The sequence below is a fragment of the Oncorhynchus mykiss genome, chromosome 18 (genome assembly GCF_013265735.2).
Source record: "Oncorhynchus mykiss isolate Arlee chromosome 18, USDA_OmykA_1.1, whole genome shotgun sequence".
Taxonomy (NCBI): Eukaryota; Metazoa; Chordata; class Actinopteri; order Salmoniformes; family Salmonidae; genus Oncorhynchus; species Oncorhynchus mykiss.
Window position 1 is genome coordinate 40,641,582 of NC_048582.1, and position 19,717 is coordinate 40,661,298.

A 19,717-nucleotide genomic window follows, 5' to 3' on the forward strand; every position below is an offset into this window, starting at 1 on the left:
TGTTTTTAATGCTAGTGGTTGTATTCATTTGGGATCTATCGCATCCCACAACTGTGCCAGACTGTTTGGCATATTTAGATCTTGCACAGAATAGAATAGGTTAACTTTTGTACTATGGGGGATAGTAGTGAATGTATTCTGTCGTGTATTGCATTATTTTACTGTTGCAATGGATGTTTCTTAGAGGCATTTTATTATTATTCTTATGATGTTTAATATTATAGAGCATTGATAATCCTTGGGGTATTTGCAATATTGTTTGTTATGATTGTTTATCCTGGCCAAGATAGGCAGCACCAAGTTGTACACATTGTACACAGTATTACAGTCAGACGACATGAAAAAGTAAAATGGTAAAAAACATTTATGGTAGTGGCCATAATGATATCATAAAATGGCAAATTAAAAACATTGACAGGTCAAGGAATCAGCCACAAAATCCTTCATCAATGATTTAAAAACACCAATCGGGACAAGTTCTTCCAGTTTAAACTATTTTGGAGCCTATGGTGCAGAATAAATAAAAGCCTTTTTATCAAATTCAGTTTGGACATTTGGAATAGTTAGCAAACAGTCCGGCAAACAGAGTTCCCACCACATTTCTGAATAATAAAAATGCCCAAATTAAATGGTAGTAAACCCAAAATGGCTTTGTAAAGTATACCAGTGACTGAGCCTACGTGTGACTAGAGAAGGCAAGCCAACCCTATTTCAATCTAGGGCCCATTTCAAAACTGTTCACTGGGTTACCAGGCTAAGACAAAGCTACACTCTTGAATTAATATGCAGTGGATTTTATTTTAATGTCACCTTGTAAACATTGATTTATGGAGAACACAAATAATTCCAACATGCAGTCTTGAAGCTCAATACGAAAATATATATTTTTATCTTATGCCAGAAACATAGTCAGCGTTTTCTTATGAATAGGGACTCTAGGATTATGAACTTTACCTGTGGACTAAATGCATTCACAAAATATTTCATTCATTTCTCATGGCATTAATCTGTTACAATTCACTAAACCACTGTTACATGACTTATTACATACATGCATGCCTACAGATGTGTACACACACACACACAATGCATGTAACCTGTACTGCTTTTGAAACATCCTGCATGATTTGTTATTCTGAATAAAAAAACAATTATAAAAGCCACTTTTTTGCACATTCTATCATTCAAAATATGGTCTACCAGGCCCAAAATGTTTTTAAAAGTTCCAAAAGTACAGCCTGTTCCACATGAATTTATCTACAGGAGGATAGTAGTGGCTAATGATAACGGACTTGTAAACAACAGCGAATTTGCAGAGTTCTGATGATGAATGGTGTGCAAAGACAAGGTTTGACTATTTCTTATGCAGTACAGTTTCATCAGAAGAGACTTTGGATTTTGTGCAACACCTGTTCAACTTAATGATCAGGATCAACACAGGAGTTTACTTGTTCGAGAAAGCTAAGAGCGCACAGTCATAGCATCGTGGGGCGGACTTAAATTAGACAGAATTTTGTGTACTTGTATATTTTCAGGTCATTATTGATGACAACTCCAGCTTGTTGTTTAATGGTAGGCTAGTTTTGAAGGTCCTTATATTGCGATGTTGCCACTGGCAAGTTCCATTGATTACACACCTGAGAAAATAATTTTTAATTGGCAACATAAGAGTTTGATTGGTTGGAATTCACAGTTGTCAGGTGATAAGATTAGCATGACTGGCACAAAAAAGTGCTTAGTCTCTGTTCTAGTATTATTTTGTCTCTTTCAGAACAACAAATTAGTCTAATGCATAATTTAATTAAACAAAGTAATAATGGATTGTTTTATTAGTCTAGATTTCATACCAAAATGATTACGATGTTACTATGCTAACTATTATCGATTATCATAACTTTTATTTTTTATTCCCATCTCTACCTAACTTATTTTACATCTCTACCCAGGAGTTGTGACTAACCCATTTGCTGGATTTTGTAACCATTAGAGACATGGTCGCTGAATTACATCTACACTGCCCTGTCAAACCAGTAGAATTGCCTGGTATCCATGAATTCACTGTCATGGGTCTGATGAATGACAAACAGATTGATTACTATGACAGTGTGTCAAAGAAGATTCTCAAACAGGCCTGGATGAGGGAGAAGCTGCCAGCAGACTACTGGGAAAAAGGCACTCAGTCACGCAAGAGCAAGGAGCAGTGGTTCAAAGTCAACATCCTGTAGTTATTTTACTAAAACTCCCAAGATAATTAACCTGCAATGCGCAAAGAAGACTGGACTTGAACATAGGTGTGTCATTGCCTCCTATAGAGTACCACAGTATGAGTCATAATACCCATAAAATCTAGCGGTCAAATGGAAATGGTTCCAATTGTTTTTCCACCATTCATTTTACCCACAGGGGATTTTCTTAACACTTAACATAAGGGCTGTTTTGTGTAGACTTACCCTGGCGTGACGTAACTAAATAACTAAATCTCTCAGACACGGTGATTTTTATCAATATATTTGCCTGCATTTACCCCCAACAAATGACATTCTAATTAGCTGCTAATGTGGCTATCATAAAGAACTGCAAATGCCATGATGATCTGGACAAGACTGCCTAATCAAGGCAAAAGTAAGAATCTCTGGATTCACTATCTAATGTTAGCTAGATGTAGTATTTAATACATTCTTTAAATGTACCTGTTAGCAAAGCTGACAGTTAGAGATGACGTGCTAGAGTTTGCAGGGTTTTGTGTTCTTGCATGATGTCTACTTGGATGCTAATTAGCACTTTCGAATCTGAGAGTAAAATGGAGCCCAATACACATTGATAAAAGTCACCTTGTCAGAGAGAGATTTACATTGTTATCAGAACCAAGATGGACCACAGCTTGTCGTTTCCAATGGGAACAAGTTATTCATAGTGGGCAGAACAAGCAAGGAGGTGGGCAGAGCCAAGCATGCGCTAGCGATATCCTATTGGCGCGATCTAGTATACATCTGCATATTTCCGTTAGGGAATTCCTACTTTGAAGTGCACGTGTGCAATAACTCAATTCGCCTTTGCACTCAATCTAAACAGATTTTTTTTAAACTTTTGCAAAGGGTAAAGTCTACAACTCTGTTCATAGCAGATTCTAGTTTTGGGAACAGAAAACTGTATTGACATGACAAATTAGCAGAATGTCGGCCAAAATCCATCTGGTTCCATCTTCTCCCACTGCCCACCAGTGGGCTTCCTCTCGGAAACACCAACCGGATGCTTCACATTTATACATCCATTAAAATATCTGTCTCATTGTTCTATCTGTGATGCCACTATGCAGTGTGTGGCCCCAGTTGATCAAGCTCTGCCGACTAAGAAGAAGTGGGACGGGGATCTTTTACATTAAAAAAAGTAACTCAATCATGGCCTCCCATCTCATTCTTAAAAGTTGCAGTTTTGTTCTGGTGTTAATTGTTATTGATTGTATAATAAACAGTATCTGAGCACTTAACAGATTTGGTGCCAGCAGCCATACCACCCTGCATCCAACTACAGGCATTGACACTACAAACCATATATTAACCAACATCCCCAAACATCCCAACAAATATCAACATCAAGAGACTACATGGACATGTAACAATAACACACCACTACTATGTATTTCTTTAGGTTCATGAAATGGGTCCTTGTCCACCCACGACTCTGGTAATATTGAACTTCTACTGTAATTCATAGAGTTATCTGTAGAATTCCTACTGTTACTGCAGCTATAGCCCCGAGTATAAAAAGCAAGCACCCATTCCCATAATGACTTTCTCTCTCTATTCTCTCAGACATTAAAGTGACTGACAGCGCATCCAAACCAAAGAACGTGTGATTCTGTTTTGTTAATCAACAAACACTGTGAATCTGGATGTATTCCTTTCCAAGCATTTACCATTCTGATCAGATAGGCTTGGATATCAACTTCTTAGTTTATGATCGTTTTGATCTTTTGAAAATCGTAGTGGGATTCCTTGTGAGAATAAAATGAGCCAAAATAAATGTATTTTCACTTGAATAACACTTTAGATATAGAAAATGAACATTGTGTTTTTCATAGATTTATTTTTCTTCATGCCAGATTTATTGGTATTGGAACCGTAATATGTTATGGTTGTTTATTTTAACCTAGTGCCCATTCATTTCAACCACTACACACACACACATACACACGCACACACAGACAGCACTTATTTAAATATATATTTTGTAAGTATAAATCACTGCTTTAATAAAGGACTACTTTATCAACCAATGTGAACGTCTCAGTAGCCCTTACAGTAAGTGTTCAACAATGCATGCCACATTGTACTCTTCCAATAATTATTGAACCCCTGTTATGCGTTTGAGTCATTATAATAATGAAAGATAGCAATGAATAAAGGTACGCCTATATATACTGCATGAAGTAGACCTAGCTTCAGTTACAGTTTACATAACCAACCAAACTTGTTTGACCACGTTCGTTAGAGCTCAACTGGTTGTGAAAGCCGAAGTGCTCTGTTGTCACACTATGCGACTCACCTTGGGATTGGCCACAGACTTTTATTTAGGATAGGCTTATTATTATTTTCGGGGCATTTAACATTCATGTGTGCGTTCAAAATGTATGTCGTCGTACTTTTGTTCCTTTTCGCGACACTTTCGACGGTGGACAGCGGTAAGAACATTTATTTCTGTCTTGTTGCTAAAGGTGAAAGTAAAATGTTTTTTTTGGCTGAGTTGCTATAGACCTAGTGAACAAAATAATAATATGGAGAAATTATTATCATCGAGGCACATTTTGACGATTCATGTTCAATTGTTGTATCGTGAAAATTGTAGGTTATTGTAGGTTATTTATTGTTCTGTTGAAAATGTTCGCAAACTGTCAAAAATAATAATTACTTACTTAATAACTTCAACTTCCCAACATTTTATTTAGTTATTAAAACTGTATTGATAATTAGGCTACAATGTTTATGTTTTGCCTCTTGCTGCCAAATTCAGTTGACTGTACACCTGTGAAAACTATCTCACCTGGCAACAGAAAAGGACAGTTTGATTGGTTGGAAATGCTATGGCGACGACAAGTCTAGTGCACAATTTCGTTGATCCAGGATCAGTTTTTTTAGTTTGGTCTCTTTCAATAACCATTGTAGGCTAAGTGGTGAACATAAATTGTATTATTTTTTAAATACAAATAATATGAAAAATGTAACAGAACAGATTAAGGTACATTTTATCACCATCATTCCTTTATTTAGTATTCCAATCAATTTGATATTCCTTAAAAAGTCATACCCAATTATTTTGGTCTTTGAAGAAGCATCTCTACTCAGGAGTCACGACTAACTCATGTTTCACTTTTTGTGACCAGTGGAGAAATGGTCGCTGAATTACATCTACACTGCCCTGTCAAAGCCAGTAGAATTGCCTGGTATCCATGAGTTCACTGCCATGGGTCTGATGAATGACAAACAGATAGATTGCTATGACAGTGTGGCAAAGAAGAAGATTCCCAAACAGGACTGGATGAGGGAGAAGATGCCAGCAGACTACTGGGATAAAGGCACTCAGTCACGCAAGAGCAAGGAGCAGTGGTTCAAAGTCAACATCAACATCCTGATGGATCGCATGAGGCACAACAACACTGGTGAGAAACAACACTTGCATTTGTGTCACTCTACACAGCCTACTGTAGATATTTCACCAAAACTCCCAGACTGGACCATAACATAGGTGAGTCATTCCCTCTCCTATTCTATTTGTTTTTCCTCTCAGATGTCCATATCCTTCAGTGGAAACATGGCTGTGAGATTGACCGACAGAGTGACGGCACATTGAAATTCATAAAGGGCACAGACCAGTACAGCTACGATGGTGACGACTTTCTGGCCTTTGATGATGCCAATATGCAGTGGGTGGCCCCAGTTGTTCAAGCTCAGCCAACTAAGAGGAAGTGGGACGGGGTCCAGATCCTCAACCAGTACACCAAAGGCTACCTGGAGAAGGAGTGTGTGGACTGGCTTTCCAAATTCATGGCATACGAGGCCAAAGAATTCAGTAGGGCTGATTGTGAGTACTTTTTGAAAAGTGTTCTAAACTTCACATAGTGTAGCCTAACTATGGATAACTCGAAGGATCTTTTTACAACTCGGATAGAGTACTTTGGACCTAAAATAGTATAGCCTAACAAATGGTTAACAAAAAAACGACCATTTGTACATGTGAGATCAGAAATAATATTCATGTTCTCCGTTTATTCCCCCTTTAGCCCCTCCGATGGTCTATGCATTTGCTAAAAAGGCCAAAACTGCAGGACATGTCCGACTGACCTGCATGGCCACAGATTTCTATCCCAAAGATGTGATTATGCAAATGAAGAAGAATGGTGTTCCATTGACCGAACATGATGGAGTGCAGTCTACAGGAGTCCTACCCAATAATGATGACACCTACCAGATCAGGATGAGTGTGCAGATCCCAGCGGCAGATAAGGAAACTTATGAATGCTCTGTCAACCATGTAGCTTTGAAGGAGCCAGTTGTGGTAAAATGGGGTAAAGTACTCCTTATATTCAATATACCGGTACTGTATGTATTTTCAACAAACCAGTTATTAGTTAACCAGTTATGGTTATCAGTTGTGGTAAAATCAGATGTTTCTGAGTCTGTTAACAGGTCATGAATGCAGATGATTAAAATGTGAAAATGTTTTTCAAGCTCAATGTACAATATGTCATTGTTAATGCTGAATATGTCCTCTTATATTGTCTTCCACGCAGATGGGAAATGCTGCGATTGTACCCAAGTAACAGGTGTTATCATTGGTGCTGTTGTTGTGCTGGTCCTCCTGCTGACCATGGTTAGCTCCATGTTGGTTCTTTGGAAGAAAGGCAAAATATGTAAGTTTTTCACATTGTGAATGAATTTCATACAGTATGTTATTTTTCTTATTTGTATTGTTTTGTGAGATAAACTAAAGCGATTATGGTCATTTAAGCATGTGGAAACCTTTTTTGATATCAGGGCGTGACTTTAGTAAATCTCAAGTCGGGAGGTTAAAAAAAGAGAGTATTGTATGTTTATTTTTCCTACCACTGTGTTTCCACTGTTTCTTCCACTGTTTCAGATAGTAATTTAATAAAAACCTGTCATATTTGGCATTAACATCTTGCTCCATTGTTTTAGTTGCTGGTAAAAAAGGAGATCTACCAGCTACTGGGATCCAGGCACCTCTAAATGGTACCGTTGATACAATGTCATGTATTTTGTCCTTCCTAGAACAATTACATGTGTAGCAGTAGCACAGCAATACCAAAGATCTGGTAGGGATATGTATAATGAGGGGCCATCTTATCAGTGTTTATTGTTGTGATTTAATTATGTCTTGTGATGATTCAATTAATTAATGACAGCCCCCCCATATCCTTGTTTTTACACATAATTTTTATTAATCACATACAGATGAATAGTTTGACTTCTTATTGTCCATTTGTTGCTCTGGACAATACCGATGAGTATATAGCACAACATCAACCTTGTACTTGCAAAGCTAGTCCGTTCACATGACTCTGTTACTTTCAGGCAATGGAAATGGAGCAGCCGTTTTGAACATGCCTGGTAAGACTTACAAATCTCATAGTTGTAGAGTGGAGGTCATGTTATGTTTCACAGTTGTTAAAAGCAGAGAAGGATCCAATTTCTTTCATGCAATGGAGTGTAGATTATAATTACAATTAAGAATGATTGACTGACAGCATTGATTTCTGGTATTGTAAAAAACACGTTCATTAAGTTTTCCAAAGTGACTTTAACAATACAACAAGGTCTGTCATGTTTACTTTTTGCCCGCAAAGGTTGCTTTAATCACCTTTATCACAAGTCATGTGGTATGTAGACTTGTAAAATGAAGGGACTCTGGTAATGTTATTCAAAAGTATTGCCAGTTATTTTATTGTATATTTCTTAAGTACGTAGTGAATGCAGTTGAAACTATGGAAGTGCTGATGTTAGTTCTGCTGTTCCAGGTCAAGGCAGCAACGAACGTCTAGAGAGGGAGGCAATACAATTTATCCTTGAAAAAATGTATAAAAATATATATAATGTAGTACAATCATAGCCTCCCAATCTCATTTTTTAAAGTTACACATTTTTCTGGTGTTAGTTGTTGTTGAAAGTACTATTATGTATCTGAGCACTTACAGGATTTGGTTCCTCCAGCCATGCCACCATGTATCCAACTAGGCAACTGGCACATGTCCATCAACAGTACAAACCATATATTAACTAACATCCACAAACATCCCAACATCCTTTCACAAATATCAGCATCATGAGACTACATTGACATGTAATACTAACTGCACTATTACTATGTATTATTTAGGTGTAATTCTGTCATGTTTGCTTTTTGATGCAAACTTTACTTTAATCACCTTTGTCACAAATCATGTGGTATGTAGACTTGTAAAATGAAGGGACTGTGAATCATAGTCAAGAAAATGTTTCTCAAGGAAGGGAACACCTAAAGAATAACTAGCAATTAGACACTGAACATAGTGGGAGACAACATGACACATTCATTCTAACTAATGAATTATCTGTACCGAGTAGGATTATTATGACACTGACGTGAAATGTAAAGTCACATCTTCTATGTACTAGGTGGGTAGTTATCGATTCAGTCAAATCAGAGAGGGAATTATATATGTATATCTGTATCTAACTAAAGAGTGATAATATTCTCTTTCCCCAGTGATAAAGGATGACGCTATCAGCACTGACTCTGGTAATGTTATTCAAAAGTATTGTCAGTTATTTTATTGTATATTTCTTAAGTACATAGTGAATGCAGTTAAAACTATGGAAGTGCTGATGTTAGTTCTGCTGTTCCAGGTCAAGGCAGCAACGAAAGTCTAGACAGGGAGGCAATGCTGGCTAATGGAGATAATATCATTTATCCTTAAAATATATATAATGTAATACAATCTTGGCCCCCCAATCTCATTCTTGAAAGTTATATGTGTTTCTGGTGTTAGTTGTTGTTGAAAGTACTATTATGTATCTGAGCACTTAAAGGATTTGGTTCCTCCAGCCATGCCACCATGTATCCAACTAGGCAACTGGCACATGTCCTTCAACAGTACAAACCACATATTAACTAACATCCCCAAACATTCAGTGGTAAAAAAAAGTACTCAAGTGTCATACATGAGTCAAAGTAAATATACAATAATAGAAAATGACTCAAGTAAAAGTGAAAGTCACCCAGTAAAATACTACTTGAGTAAAAGTCTAAAAGTATTTGCGTTTAAATATACTTAAGTGTCAAAAGTAAATGGAATTTCTAAAATGTACTGAAGTATAAAAGTAAAAGTGTAAACCATTTCAAATTCCTTATATTAAGCAAACCAGATGGCACAATTTTCTTGTTATTGTGTTTAGTGAGTCCGCCAGATCAGAGGCAGTAGGGATGACCAGGGATTTTCTCTTGATAAGTGTGTGAATTGATCCATTTTCCTGTCAAAATGTAACGAGTACAAAAAATCAATATATATTTTCTTTAGGAATGTAGTGAAGTAAAAGTTGGCAAAAAATAAATAGCAAAGTAATGTTCAGATAACCAAAAAAACGACTTAAGTAGTACTTTAAAGTATTTTTACTTAAGTACTTTACACCACTGCAAATATCCCAACATCCTTTTACAAATATCAGCATCATGAGACTACATTGACATGTATACTAACTTCACTATTACTATGTATTATTTAAGTGTAATTCTGTCATGTTTGCTATTTGATGCAAACTATACTTTAATCACCTTTGTCACAAATCATGTGGTATGTAGACTTGTAAAATGAAGGGACTGTGAATCATAGTCAAGAAAAGGTTTCTCAAGGAAGGGAACACCTAAAGAATAACTAGCAATTAGACACTGAACATAGTGGGAGACAACATGACATATGAATTCTAACTAATTAATTATCTGTACCGAGTAGCATTATTATGACACTGACGTGAAATGTAAAGTCACATCTTCTATGTACTAGGTGGGTAGTTATCGATTCAGTCAAATCAGAGAGTGAATTACATTGCTAATAGGATTTCTCCGTTAATTTATAGAATTTTATTTGGGAATATGCATGCCTATAGAGGACCAATGATCATCACTGAAGGCTTTATATCTGTATCTAACTAAAGAGTGATAAATTCTCTTTTCCCAGGGACAAAGGATGGCGCTAGCAGCACTGACTCTGGTAATGTTATTCAAAAGTATTGCCAGTTATTTTACTGTATATTTCTTAAGTACATAGTGAATGCAGTTGAAACTATGGAAGTGCTGATGTTAGTTCTGCTGTTCCAGGTCAAGGCAGCAATGAATGTCTAGAGAGGGAGGCATTGCTGGCTAATGGAGGTAATATAATTTATCCTTAAAATATATATAATGTAATACAATCATGGCCCCCCAATCTCATTCTTGAAAGTTAGATGTTTTTCTGGTGTTAGTTGTTGTTGAAAGTACTATTATGTATCTGAGCACTTAAAGGATTTAGTTCCTCCAGCCATGCCACCATGTATCCAACTAGGGAACTGGCACATGTCCTTCAACAGTACAAACCACATATTAACTAACATCCCCAAACATTCAGTGGTAAAAAAAAATACTCAAGTGTCATACATGAGTCAAAGTAAATATACAATAATAGAAAATGACTCTAGTAATAGTGAAAGTCACCCAGTAAAATACTACTTGAGTAAAAGTCTAAAAGTATTTGTGTTTAAATATACTTAAGTATCAAAAGTAAATGGAATTGCTAAAATGTACTGAAGTATCAAAAGTAAAAGTGTAAACCATTTCAAATTCCTTATATTAAGCAAACCAGACGGCACAATTTTCTTGTTATTGTGTTTAGTGAGTCCGCCAGATCAGAGGCAGTAGGGATGACCAGGGATTTTCTCTTGATAAGTGTGTGAATTGATCCATTTTCCTGTCAAAATGTAACGAGTACAAAAAATCGATATATATTTTCTTTAGGAATGTAGTGAAGTAAAAGTTGGCAAAAAATAAATAGCAAAGTAATGTTCAGATAACCAAAAAAACGACTTAAGCAGTACTTTAAAGTATTTTTACTTAAGTACTTTATACCACTGCAAACATCCTTTTACAAATATCAGCATCATGAGACTACATTGACATGTATACTAACTTCACTATTACTATGTATTATTTAGGTGTAATTCTGTCATGTTTGCTTTTTGATGCAAACTTTACTTTAATCACCTTTGTCACAAATCATGTGGTATGTAGACTTGTAAAATGAGGGGACTGTGAATCATAGTCAAGAAAAGGTTTCTCAAGGAAGGGAACACCTAAAGAATAACTAGCAATTAGACACTGAACATAGTGGGAGACAACATGACATATGAATTCTAACTAATGAATTATCTGTACCGAGTAGCATTATTATGACACTGACGTGAAATGTAAAGTCACATCTTCTATGTACTAGGTGGGTAGTTATCGATTCAGTCAAATCAGAGAGTGAATTACATTGCTAATAGGATTTCTCCGTTAATTCATAGAATTTTATTTGGGAATATGCATGCCTATAGAGGACCAATGATCATCACTGAAGGCTTTATATCTGTATCTAACTAAAGAGTGATAAATTCTCTTTTCCCAGGGACAAAGGATGGCGCTAGCAGCACTGACTCTGGTAATGTTATTCAAAAGTATTGCCAGTTATTTTACTGTATATTTCTTAAGTACATAGTGAATGCAGTTGAAACTATGGAAGTGCTGATGTTAGTTCTGCTGTTCCAGGTCAAGGCAGCAACGAATGTCTAGAGAGGGAGGCATTGCTGGCTAATGGAGGTAATATAATTTATCCTTAAAATCTATATAATGTAATACAATCATGGCCCCCCAATCTCATTCTTGAAAGTTAGATGTTTTTCTGGTGTTAGTTGTTGTTGAAAGTACTATTATGTATCTGAGCACTTAAAAGGATTTGGTTCCTCCAGCCATGCCACCATGTATCCAACTAGGCAAGTGGCACGTCCTTCAACAGTACAAACCACATATTAACTAACATCCCCAAACATTCAGTGGTAAAAAAAAGTACTCAAGTGTCATACATGAGTTAAAGTAAATATACAATAATAGAAAATGACTCAAGTAAAAGTGAAAGTCACCCAGTAAAATACTACTTGAGTAAAAGTCTAAAAGTATTTGCGTTTAAATATACTTAAGTATCAAAAGTAAATGGAATTTCTAAAATGTACTGAAATATCAAAAGTAAAAGTGTAAACCATTTCAAATTCCTTATATTAAGCAAACCAGATGGCACAATTTTCTTGTTATTGTGTTTAGTGAGTCCGCCAGATCAGAGGCAGTAGGGATGACCAGTGCTTTTCTCTTGATAAGTGTGTGAATTGATACATTTTCCTGTCAAAATGTAACGAGTACAAAAAATCAATATATATTTTCTTTAGGAATGTAGTGAAGTAAAAGTTGGCAAAAAATAAATAGCAAAGTAATGTTCAGATAACCAAAAAAACGACTTAAGTAGTACTTTAAAGTATTTTTACTTAAGTACTTTATACCACTGCAAACATCCCAACATCCGTTTACAAATATCAGCATCATGACATGTATACTAACTGCACTATTACTATGTATTATTTAGGTGTAATTCTGTCATGTTTGCTATTTGATGCAAACTTTACTTTAATCACCTTTGTCACAAATCATGTGGTATGTAGATTTGTAAAATGAGGGGACTGTGAATCATAGTCAAGAAAATGTGTCTCAAGGAAGGGAACACCTAAAGAATAACTAGCAATTAGACACTGAACATAGTGGGAGACAACATGACACATTCATTCTAACTAATGAATTATCTGTACCGAGTAGGATTATTATGACACTGACGTGAAATGTAAAGTCACATCATCTATGTACTAGGTGGGTAGTTATCGATTCAGTCAAATCAGAGAGTGAATTACATTGCTATGATGATTTTTCCGTTAATTTATATAATTTTAGTTGGGAATATGCATGCCTATAGAGGACCAATGATCATCACTGAAGGCTTTATATCTGTATCTAACTAAAGAGTGATAATATTATCTTTCCCCAGGGACAAAGGATGGCGCTAGCAGCACTGACTCTGGTAATGTTATTCAAAAGTATTGTCAGTTATTTTATTGTATATTCCTTAAGTAAATAGTGAATGCAGTTGAAACTATGGAAGTTCTGATGTTAGTTCTGCTGTTCCAGGTCAAGGCAGCAACGAACGTCTAGAGAGGGAGGCAATGCTGGCTAATGGAGGTAATATAATTTATCCTTAAAATATATATAATGTAATACAATCATGGCCCCCCAATCTCATTCTTGAAAGTTAGATGTTTTTCTGGTGTTAGTTGTTGTTGAAAGTACTATTATGTATCTGAGCACTTAAAGGATTTAGTTCCTCCAGCCATGCCACCATGTATCCAACTAGGGAACTGGCACATGTCCATCAAAAGTACAAACCACATATTAACTAACATCCCCAAACATTCAGTGGTAAAAAAAGTACTCAAGTGTCATACATGAGTCAAAGTAAATATACAATAATAGAAAATGACTCTAGTAAAAGTGAAAGTCACCCAGTAAAATACTACTTGAGTAAAAGTCTAAAAGTATTTGTGTTTAAATATACTTAAGTATCAAAAGTAAATGGAATTGCTAAAATGTACTTAAGTATCAAAAGTAAAAGTGTAAACCATTTCAATTTCCTAATATTAAGCAAACCAGACGGCACAATTTTCTTGTTATTGTGTTTAGTGAGTCCGCCAGATCAGAGGCAGTAGGGATGACCAGGGCTTTTCTCTTGATAAGTGTGTGAATTGATCCATTTTCCTGTCAAAATGTAACGAGTACAACAAATCTATATATATATTTCTTTAAGAATGTAGTGAAGTAAAAGTTGGCAAAAAATAAATAGCAAAGTAATGTTCAGATATCGAAAAAACTACTTAAGTAGTACTTTAAAGTATTTTTACTTAAGTACTTTATACCACTGCAAACATCCCAACATCCTTTTACAAATATCAGCATCATGACATGTATACTAACTGCACTATTACTATGTATTATTTAGGTGTAATTCTGTCATGTTTGCTATTTGATGCAAACTTTACTTTAATCACCTTTGTCACAAATCATGTGGTATGTAGATTTGTAAAATGAGGGGACTGTGAATCATAGTCAAGAAAATGTGTCTCAAGGAAGGGAACACCTAAAGAATAACTAGCAATTAGACACTGAACATAGTGGGAGACAACATGACACATTCATTCTAACTAATGAATTATCTGTACCGAGTAGGATTATTATGACACTGACGTGAAATGTAAAGTCACATCATCTATGTACTAGGTGGGTAGTTATCGATTCAGTCAAATCAGAGAGTGAATTACATTGCTATGATGATTTTTCCGTTAATTTATATAATTTTATTTGGGAATATGCATGCCTATAGAGGACCAATGATCATCACTGAAGGCTTTATATCTGTATCTAACTAAAGAGTGATAATATTATCTTTCCCCAGGGACAAAGGATGGCGCTAGCAGCACTGACTCTGGTAATGTTATTCAAAAGTATTGTCAGTTATTTTATTGTATATTCCTTAAGTAAATAGTGAATGCAGTTGAAACTATGGAAGTGCTGATGTTAGTTCTGCTGTTCCAGGTCAAGGCAGCAACGAACGTCTAGAGAGGGAGGCAATGCTGGCTAATGGAGGTAATATAATTTATCCTTAAAATATATATCATGTAATACAATCATGGCCCCCCAATCTCATTCCTGAAAGTTATATGTGTTTCTGGTGTTAGTTGTTGTTGAAAGTACTATTATGTATCTGAGCACTTAAAGGATTTAGTTCCTCCAGCCATGCCACCATGTATCCAACTAGGCAACTGGCACATGTCCATCAAAAGTACAAACCACATATTAACTAACATCCCCAAACATTCAGTGGTAAAAAAAAGTACTCAAGTGTCATACATGAGTCAAAGTAAATATACAATAATAGAAAATGACTCTAGTAAAAGTGAAAGTCACCCAGTAAAATACTACTTGAGTAAAAGTCTAAAAGTATTTGTGTTTAAATATACTTAAGTATCAAAAGTAAATGGAATTGCTAAAATGTACTTAAGTATCAAAAGTAAAAGTGTAAACCATTTCAAATTCCTAATATTAAGCAAACCAGACGAAACAATTTTCTTGTTATTGTGTTTAGTGAGTCCGCCAGATCAAAGGCAGTAGGGATGACCAGGGCTTTTCTCTTGATAAGTGTGTGAATTGATCCATTTTCCTGTCAAAATGTAACGAGTACAACAAATCTATATATATTTCTTTAAGAATGTAGTGAAGTAAAAGTTGGAAAAAAATAAATAGCAAAGTAATGTTCAGATATCGAAAAAACTACTTAAGTAGTACTTTAAAGTATTTTTACTTAAGTACTTTATACCACTGCAAACATCCCAACATCCTTTTACAAATATCAGCATCATGACATGTATACTAACTGCACTATTACTATGTATTATTTAGGTGTAATTCTGTCATGTTTGCTATTTGATGCAAACTTTACTTTAATCACCTTTGTCACAAATCATGTGGTATGTAGATTTGTAAAATGAGGGGACTGTGAATCATAGTCAAGAAAATGTTTCTCAAGGAAGGGAACACCTAAAGAATAACTAGCAATTAGACACTGAACATAGTGGGAGACAACATGACACATTCATTCTAACTAATGAATTATCTGTACCGAGTAGGATTATTATGACACTGACGTGAAATGTAAAGTCACATCATCTATGTACTAGGTGGGTAGTTATCGATTCAGTCAAATCAGAGAGTGAATTACATTGCTATGATGATTTTTCCGTTACTTTATAGAATTTTATTTGGGAATATGCATGCCTATAGAGGACCAATGATCATCACTGAAGGCTTTATATCTGTATCTAACTAAAGAGTGATAATATTCTCTTTCCCCAGGGACAAAGGATGGCGCTAGCAGCACTGACTCTGGTAATGTTATTCAAAAGTATTGTCAGTTATTTTACTGTATATTTCTTAAGTACATAGTGAATGCAGTTGAAACTATGGAAGTGCTGATGTTAGTTCTGCTGTTCCAGGTCAAGGCAGCAACGAACGTCTAGAGAGGGAGGCAATGCTGGCTAATGGAGGTAATATAATTTATCCTTAAAATATATATCATGTAATACAATCATGGCCCCCCAATCTCATTCCTGAAAGTTATATGTGTTTCTGGTGTTAGTTGTTGTTGAAAGTACTATTATGTATCTGAGCACTTAAAGGATTTAGTTCCTCCAGCCATGCCACCATGTATCCAACTAGGCAACTGGCACATGTCCATCAACAGTACAAACCACATATTAACTAACATCCCCAAACATTCAGTGGTAAAAAAAAGTACTCAAGTGTCATACATGAGTCAAAGTAAATATACAATAATAGAAAATTATTCTACTAAAAGTGAAAGTCACCCAGTAAAATACTACTTGAGTAAAAGTCTAAAAGTATTTGTGTTTAAATATACTTAAGTATCAAAAGTAAATGGAATTGCTAAAATGTACTTAAGTATCAAAAGTAAAAGTGTAAACCATTTCAAATTCCTAATATTAAGCAAACCAGACGGCACAATTTTCTTGTTATTGTGTTTAGTGAGTCCGCCAGATCAAAGGCAGTAGGGATGACCAGGGCTTTTCTCTTGATAAGTGTGTGAATTGATCCATTTTCCTGTCAAAATGTAACGAGTACAACAAATCTATATATATTTCTTTAAGAATGTAGTGAAGTAAAAGTTGGCAAAAAATAAATAGCAAAGTAATGTTCAGATAACGAAAAAACTACTTAAGTAGTACTTTAAAGTATTTTTTACTTAAGTACTTTATACCACTGCAAACATCCCAACATCCTTTTACAAATATCAGCATCATGACATGTATACTAACTGCACTATTACTATGCATTATTTAGGTGTAATTCTGTCATGTTTGCTATTTGATGCAAACTTTACTTTAATCACCTTTGTCACAAATCATGTGGTATGTAGATTTGTAAAATGAGGGGACTGTGAATCATAGTCAAGAAAATGTTTCTCAAGGAAGGGAACACCTAAAGAATAACTAGCAATTAGACACTGAACATAGTGGGAGACAACATGACACATTCATTCTAACTAATTAATTATCTGTACCGAGTAGGATTATTATGACACTGACGTGAAATGTAAAGTCACATCTTCTATGTACTAGGTGGGTAGTTATCGATTCAGTCAAATCAGAGAGGGAATTATATATGTATATCTGTATCTAACTAAAGAGTGATAATATTCTCTTTCCCCAGTGATAAAGGATGACGCTATCAGCACTGACTCTGGTAATGTTATTCAAAAGTATTGTCAGTTATTTTATTGTATATTTCTTAAGTACATAGTGAATGCAGTTGAAACTATGGAAGTGCTGATGTTAGTTCTGCTGTTCCAGGTCAAGGCAGCAACGAAAGTCTAGAGGAGAGGCAATGCTGACAAGTTGAGGTAATATAATTTATCCTTAAAATATATATCATGTAATACAATCATGGCCCCCCAATCTCATTCTTGAAAGTTAGATGTTTTTCTGGTGTTAGTTGTTGTTGAAAGTACTATTATGTATCTAAGCACTTAAAGGATTTGGTTCCTCCAGCCATGCCACCATGTATCCAACTAGGGAACTGGCACATGTCCTTCAACAGTACAAACCATATATTAACTAACATCCCCAAACCTCCAGTAGTAAAAAAAAGTACTCAAGTGTCATACATGAGTAAAAGTAAATATACAATAATAGAAAATGACTCTAGTAAAAGTGAAAGTCACCCAGTAAAATACTACTTGAGTAAAAGTCTAAAAGTATTTGTGTTTAAATATACTCAAGTATCAAAAGTAAATGGAATTGCTAAAATGTACTGAAGTATCAAAAGTAAAAGTGTAAACCATTTCAAATTCCTAATATTAAGCAAACCAGACGGCACAATTTTATTATTATTGTGTTTAGTGAGTCCGCCAGATCAGAGGCAGTAGGGATGACCAGGGATTTTCTCTTGATAAGTGTGTGAATTGATCAATTTTCCTGTCAAAATGTAACGAGTCCAAAAAATCTATATATATTTTCTTTAGGAATGTAGTGAAGTAAAAGTAAAAGTTGGCAAAAAATAAATAGCAAAGTAATGCTCAGATAACCAAAAAAACTACTTAAGTACTTTACACCACTGCAAACATCCTTTTACAAATATCAGCATCATGAATCTACATGGATATGTAATACTAACTGCACTATTACTATTTATTATTTAGGTGTAATTCTTAGTTATCTAAATGATTGTATTATTGTCATTAGCATGCCTACTGTTACTGCAGCTATAGCCCTGCGTATAAAAAAACAAGCACCCATTCCCATAATGACTTTCTCTCTCTATTCTCTCAGCCATTGAGGAGTGACTGACAACGCATCTAAATCTAGCAAACAACATGTGATTCTGTTTTGTCAACAAATACTGTCAATGTGGATGTGTACATTCCCAAGAATTGACCGTTTTGATCGGCTTGGATTTGAATACTTATTAATTAATGTTTTGATCTTTCGAATATCATAATAGAATTCCTTTTCAACAAATTGATTTGTAAACCGCCTATATTTGGGCCATTTTAATGTATTGGTATTGGAACCTTATTCTATTTCTATTGTAGATTGTTTATTTTAAACTGGAAACCAATCATTTAAATCGTTGCACACACATAAACACACATGCACTGAACTGCTTTTTAAATATGTTTTGTTTTCATTTTTCGGGGAAAGTATAAATCACTGCATTAATAAAAGACTCCTTTATGAACCAATGAGAACGCCTCAGTATCCCTTATGTGTTCAACACTGCATGCCACATTTGACTGTTTCAATGATGATTGGACCCTTGTTATGCTTTTGAGTCATTATAATAATGAAGGATACCAATGAAAAAGTTAAGATTATGCATATAGGCCTAGCTGCAGTTAACACAAGCAACCAAACTAGTTTGACCATGTTCCATGAGGAAACATGGGAGTTCACCTGTCAGGAGAGCCCAGGTTCACTGTCGTCGCACTGTGTGGCTCACCTGCGAATTTGACACAGAAATGATTTAGGATAGATATTCTCATTATTTTTCGGGCAATTCATTCAATGTGAGCATTCAAAATATATTTTGTCGTACTTTTGCTCCTTTTTGGGACACTTTGACAATGGACAGTGGTGTAATGTTGCTAAAAGTGAAAGTAAAATGTTGTTTGGTGGCGGACTGAAGATGGGGGACTGAACGTAGTTATGTAGAGCACCTCAAGATAAAAACGTAATATTCAATATCGGTAAATTAGACTAAATGTTAGCACTACACTATCTGGTGGGTGATATCCTTCAATCTGGATAACAACACAAAACAAAACGAGAAATGTATCGACAAATATTACGAAAACAAGCAACACCCAAAACATGACGGTGAGTAAGACAGGGGAACCTATTTCAAAACGAAAAAGTGACTCTTCCACAGACGATTTAATATTTTCACCACCGGGAATGGTAAAGGTCGAAACCAATCTGTTAAAATCAGTAAA

The 19,717-nt window shown here is 35.2% G+C and overlaps 1 protein-coding gene across 12 annotated transcripts; it reads left to right on the forward strand.

The window, feature by feature from the left end:
- Positions 1–4,424: 4,424 nt before the first annotated feature.
- LOC110496247 (major histocompatibility complex class I-related gene protein) lies at positions 4,425–18,970 on the forward strand. 12 transcript variants are annotated; one of them, XM_036952810.1, is made up of 21 exons: positions 4,425–4,681; positions 5,381–5,656; positions 5,785–6,078; positions 6,278–6,562; positions 6,788–6,907; positions 7,194–7,247; positions 7,590–7,625; positions 8,761–8,793; positions 10,229–10,261; positions 10,369–10,419; positions 11,690–11,722; positions 11,830–11,880; positions 13,148–13,180; positions 13,288–13,338; positions 14,606–14,638; positions 14,746–14,796; positions 16,063–16,095; positions 16,203–16,253; positions 17,437–17,469; positions 17,577–17,626; positions 18,555–18,970. In XM_036952810.1, exons 1-20 carry the CDS (start codon positions 4,612–4,614, stop codon positions 17,615–17,617), a joined length of 1,662 nt encoding a protein of 553 aa, XP_036808705.1. In that variant the 5' UTR covers positions 4,425–4,611; the 3' UTR covers positions 17,618–17,626; positions 18,555–18,970. The 12 variants fall into 12 exon arrangements, with proteins under 12 accessions (XP_036808705.1, XP_036808706.1, XP_036808707.1 ...); XM_036952811.1 differs by lacking the exon at positions 10,229–10,261; XM_036952812.1 differs by lacking the exons at positions 16,203–16,253; positions 17,437–17,469.
- Positions 18,971–19,717: the final 747 nt, after the last annotated feature.